Consider the following 6000-nt stretch of genomic DNA (forward strand, 5'->3'; position numbering starts at 1 on the left):
GGGCTTAGAAGTGCATATCCAATATGTAGCCACTAGTTACCTGTAGCTGTTTAAATTTAAATTATATTAAATCTAAAATTTTGGTCACAACAGTCACATTCCAAGTACTCCATTGCCACATTTGGCTAGTGGGTACCATATTGGACAGCACAGATATATAGACATTACTATTTCTGTAGACACTTTTTTTTTCTGGCCATGCTGCACAGCCTGTGGGATCTTAGTTCCCCAACCAGGGATTGAACCTGGGCCCCAGCAGTGAAAGCGCTGAGTCCTAACCACTGGACCGTCAGGGAATTCCCCATTTCTGTAGACATTTCTATTAATACTGGTCTAGAAAGTAAGGATTGGAGGATTTTTGAATAAAATTATAAAATATTATAGGGATGGTGAAATGATTATGGTGTAAGTATATAGCTGAAGGTAAAATTTGTCTTAAACTTGTATCTAAGGAAATCATTTTTTGGAATAGAAACATTCAGATAAGAGGGTCTGAGTCTTTGTTGCTAGGGAAGGAGGAGATGCAGGAGAATGGAATTAAGGATGAAGAGAAGGGATTACACCCCAACTACTAGGTTTTGATTGTAAAATTGGTGAGAATTGTGAGTCTCAGAAAGCATATTTGAAGACTGAAATTTTTGAATGAAAAATTAGAGTTTCATCTGGAATGTTGTGAGGCCAGCTGTGAAACTAACTCCATAATGTCATAGAGTAGTTGCAATTCCCAGAGTCTAATAATAGAATTCCTAACTATTAGTGAGTCCTTTAGCCAAGACACTTTTGCCAGCAATTGCTAGAGAACCATAGTTGTTGCTTTGTTTGGTGAGTAAGTGATTAGTGAGAATAAATGTGTAATGTAAATAAATTAACCATGCTTATTGGCTGGGAAAATGTAGGTGATGTAAACAGTGTTAATGTAACTGATCGTAATAGCTGGATTGATTCACATATTTCCATTTTGTTGTAAAAGATGCCAAGGGGTAGAGCAGGATGCTGGTGCCTTTTCAGTCATGAGAGGGATAATTTAGTGATATTTAGAATTAGGTTTTGTCACCATTTTGCTGTGAAAAAATTTATCTTCATCTTCTTCCAGGACTATTTTTAAATATTTTTAAAAATAAAATAAAAATCCAACAAAACCACAACTTGAACCTTATGTTGTAAACTAGTACTTATATTCAGAATATATCTTTTCCCAATTATTCTTTGTCTGTACTTGGCAAAAATGAAGACCTTGCACAGACCCCTGCCTGAAGGTTCTAGTGGTCCATACAGAAGGGCTGATTTTTACTTTTTCATTTCTACCAATATTGAAAATATTCGGAATGGTTAGAAAATACTAGTTTGCAGATGTTTACAAGGTAAATAGACAGCAGCACCTTTTCGAATTTGGGATAATCAGAAGGTTTATATAGTGTAGGTGTATTGACTTAAGTACTGATGAACTTTATATGAACACTTCATTTATTTACTATAATTGATAATGTATCATTTTCTGTTACATTATTTTTCTTAAGGTCTGGGATAAAAGAAGAGAAATCAAAGGGATATTCTGATGAAGTAAGTTCAGAAAACAGAACACCTCATGAGAACTGCATTCGCCAAACTGTTGTGAAAGTAGAGGAAAACCCAGATGCAGACAGTGACTTGGATGCTAAGATCAGTGAGGATGATGAAATGGAAGATGATAATAAAGTGAACTGCAGAAGGGAAAAGGGCACAGAGACCTTAAAAAGTGACTCCAGGCATCACAGGAGTCATACCCACTCACGGTCATCTAGTGAAGAAAGAGAGCATGGTACCAAATACCACACAAAAAGTTCCAAGTCAAGAGGACATGAGAAAAGAGAAGATCAGCACCAAGAGAGACAATCCAGGGAGGACAACTATTACGCTGACCGTGATTACCACAAAGAAAAGAAGGATTCCCATAGGCACAGAGAGGCCAGTTACAGAGATTCACACTGGAAGAGGCATGAACAAGAAGATAGACTGAGGGGAAGAGACCAGAGAGAAAGAAATGATAGGGAATGGAAAAGGGAGAAAGACAGGGAGAAATACCCGTCAAGAGAGCAAGAAAGAGACAGACAACGAAATGATTATGACCGACACATTGAGAAAGGAGGAGAGAAGGAAGAGAAAAGCAAAGAAAAGGAAGAGCATATGAAAGCAAGGAAAGAAAGATATGAAAACAGTGATAAATACAGAGATAGAGAAAAACGAGAAGTAAGTGTTCAATCTTCAGAAAGAAATCAAGAAAGGGCAAAGGATAGGTTCCTTAACCAGGAAAGAGCCAATAAAATGAGAAACATGGAAAAGGACAAAGAAAGAAACCCAGAGAAACCCTCTAGTTCTGACACATCACTGGGAGCAAAACACAGAATCACAGAGGAATGCCAAGGGACTGGCAAAGAGCAAGAGAGGCCACACGAGACAGTGAACAAGTTTGCAAAGAGGAGCAACGAAGAAACTGTAATGTCAGCGAGAGACAGATACTTGGCCCGGCAAATGGCACGGGTTAATGCAAAGACATACATTGAGAAAGATGATGATTGATAACTGCCCCAATAGGAAGACCTGTGGAAGCACAGAAAATTATAATTCCTGGAAAATGTTGAGTGAACACATAAAGGAGTGTGTTAACAGTGGTTGGGAGGGTATTTTAAAATATATTTTCAAAATTCATTTTTGGTTTAGATTTAAGTCAGAAGTCAATCCTTTTATCTTGAATGTTTAACTAAATATATAATATTTACTTATCAATACCACATTCTTGGTTGTATTCAAGCAACCTAAAGAGAGTGCTGAATCCCTGTAGGTACTTAATGAGGAAAATTGGCTCCACTATAACCATTAAAAAATAATTTAAATAACTCTTCTATGTTGCTTTTGTTGCAGGAGCTGTTTGTTTTATAAATGTCATGTTTCAGATTAAAATATGTGGATATGAACAGAGAATATTGTTTTACTTTATGTTCTAAAATTTGTATTAAAGTGTAAAATACAGATCACACATCTTGTCTAAGCTTTTTAGCCCACAACATACTCACTTAAATGAAAATAAAAATAGTGATATATTTGTATGTTTAATTGATGCTTATATTTTATTTTAAAAATAATGTCATTCATGTCATGCCGTAATTTCTCTTTTTTTTAATTAAAAATCACTTTAATTCTGGAACCCTAGCAAGTTAGTAAATTGGTTATGTGTATAAATCAGTTTTAGCTGAGGGTGAAAAGATGGAGATACTCAGCCTAAAGAAATTACCTAAAGATCCAGGTGGCCTATTTATGAACATGTCTTGTTTAATATACTCTAAAAAATATAGTACATCTTATTAGAGTTTCTATTTATATATCAAAATAAAACTAAAATTTCTGTATTCTTTGAAACTTAACCATTTGAAGTTATAAACTGTAAATAATTTATTCATGTGAAAAGGATGAATCATACAGAGAAAACAGTTCTCTTAACAGTCTTCCCATTAAGAAAGTGCTATTTTTATCTCATACTTCATGAAGAGTTACCACATTGTCTTATTTTAGAAGGATAAACATAGTTTAGTAAGAATATTGTCTTTAAGGAAATATATATAAAAGATCAAATTTAGCATTCATAAATCATTTTGTTATACTTTTTAAACCAGAAAGGAAAAGTAGCAAGAAAGCTAATGCCTGTATCTCTTGACTGACACATTAAATATCGGTTACACCCTAATACTTTAAAATATATCAGTGACAGTGACAAACACTTCAAAAGCACTGACTTTGTGTACACAGAGGGGTGTAGTATAATGTAACTGTGAAAGAGTTAGGGTGAGATCATGGAAGACCATGAGTGACAGGCTAAAAATCTTCAACTTTGGTAGAGAATTGGATTCCTTTGTTAGGGTTGTCGTACTAAAGCCATAAACTGGGAAGATTTCATTTGACTATAGTATGCAAGATAAAGCCTAGGAGAAAGAGACTGGAGGTGGAGAGTTCTGATAAGAAACTGTTGATTTCCCTCTCCCGGTAATTCAGAGACTTAAAGCAGCATGGAAGGTTTAGATAGGAAAAGTTACATATTTAAAAAACAAAATTATTTAAGTGTAATTGATTTACATTATTGTGTTTCAGGTATATAGCATAGTGATTCAGTTTTTCTTTTTTTAGATTCTATTATAGGTTATTAGAAGATACTGAATATAATTCCCTGTGCTATATAGTAAAGCCTTGTTGCTTATTTATTTTATGTACAGCAGTTTGTATCTGTTAATCCCATACTCTTGTCCCTCCTTTCCTCCCTCTCCCCTTTGGAAAACATAAGCTTGTTTTCCAGGTCTGTGAGTCTTTCTGTTTTGTATGTAGATTAATTTGAATTATTTTTTAGAGTCTACATATAAGTGATACAGTATTTGTCTTTCTCTGACTTCACTAAGCATGTTCTTTTCTTGGTCCACCCATGTTGCTGCAAATGGCAATATTTTATTCTTTTTTATGGCTGAGTAATATTCCACTGTGTATATATACCACATCTTCTTAAGCCAGCCTGTTGATGGGCACTTGAGTTGTTTCCATGTCTTGGCTATTGTAAATAGTGTTATGAACATTGGGGTGCATGTATCGTTTCCAAGTAGAGTTTTCGTTTTTTTCTGGATATATACCCAGGAGTGGGATTGCTGGATCATGTGATAGCTCTGTTACATAATGCTTTTATTAACCAAGTTTGACATAACTCAGGGAGAAACTGCAAATTAAGGGTTTCTTCTCTCTCCTTCCCCAGATGTAGAGATGTTTTTGCCTCTCTGGCATTCACTCCCCCATTTCTGAGAATAGTGCCTTGATTTTCACTTGGGAAAGTACCCTTCACTACTCTTAGTCCAGTGTTTCAAATGGGGCTGAAAGAGCTCCAGGAAGGTATGTGATTCAAGATAGGCCAATTCTGAGACTTGTCATAACTTAAAGTGATGTTTTCCAGTAGAATTCTGGACTGTGAAGATGAAGTAATTCCAGAGTTACATGGGAAAATGAGTGCCTGACTGCCTGACAGAATAAAGCCCACACAAAAGAGAACAGAAATGAGAGGTGAGAAGGACAAAGACCTGATGATTGCTTTTGAAGCTTTGGCTCTAGTAGATCATATTTCAATATTTAAACCAGTATTTTTCTCTTGGGCCAATTGGATTTAGATTTCTACCAAAAAAGCCCTATTTGACACAAAAAGGTTCCACCTCTGATAAGTCTGTGCCAAAAATCGCCAGAATATTCTTAGTAAGCTTTTAAAAATTGTAGTATAACAAACATAAAGAAAAGTACATATATCATGAGTACATAGTTTGATGGATTTACACAGTGAACATACCCAATTCAAAAAGAGACCATTACCTGCCCCACAGAAGCTCCCCTCAAACCATTTCCCAGCCTACTCCCTGCCTTTACTTTTAACACCATAGATTAATTTTGCTTGTTTTCTTGATTGTGTAATATTTATCCATCTACTGTTGATGGCCATTGAGTTATTTCCATTTGGGGGTTATTATGAATAATGCTTCTAGGAACATTCTTACATTTGTCTTCTAGTATGTACATATATATATTTTGATTGGGTAGGTCCTAGGAATGGAATTGCTGATCCATAGGGTAAGTATATGTTCATAATAATAGGTAATGTCAGTTTTCCAAAATAAACTCCAATGTATGAGAGTTACAGTTGCTTCACATTCTTGCTTACACTTGTAATTGTTTAACCTTTGTCTTTTTGTCTTTTAATTTGAGCCGTTCTGGTGGGTGTGATGGTATCTCATGGTTTTATTTTGTGGTTCCCTGATGACTTTCATATTTATTAGCATTTTGATATCTCATTTTTGAAGAATCTGTTTCTTTTGCCTATTGTTTTTAAATTTTATTTATTTATTTTTGGCTGCGCTGGGTCTTTGTTGCTGCGTGTAGGCTTTCTCTAGCTGCGGCGAGCGGGGGCTACTCTTCGTTGTGGTGCACAGGCTTCTCATTGCAGTGGCT

The 6000-nt window shown here is 35.4% G+C and overlaps 1 protein-coding gene across 4 annotated transcripts in view; it reads left to right on the top strand.

Moving 5' to 3' along the window:
- Nucleotides 1-3034, top strand: part of NSRP1 (nuclear speckle splicing regulatory protein 1) — a 60055-nt gene extending 57021 nt beyond the window's left edge. For all 4 annotated transcript variants that reach the window (XM_068531281.1, XM_068531284.1, XM_068531283.1 and 1 more), the window contains one exon: nucleotides 1518-3034. In XM_068531281.1, coding sequence (XP_068387382.1) covers nucleotides 1518-2556 — 1039 coding nt within the window. In that variant the 3' untranslated portion in view covers nucleotides 2557-3034. The remainder of the gene's footprint in view (nucleotides 1-1517) is intronic.
- Nucleotides 3035-6000: the final 2966 nt, after the last annotated feature.

The sequence above is a fragment of the Eschrichtius robustus genome, chromosome 20, assembly GCF_028021215.1.
Source record: "Eschrichtius robustus isolate mEscRob2 chromosome 20, mEscRob2.pri, whole genome shotgun sequence".
Classification (NCBI taxonomy): Eukaryota; Metazoa; Chordata; class Mammalia; order Artiodactyla; family Eschrichtiidae; genus Eschrichtius; species Eschrichtius robustus.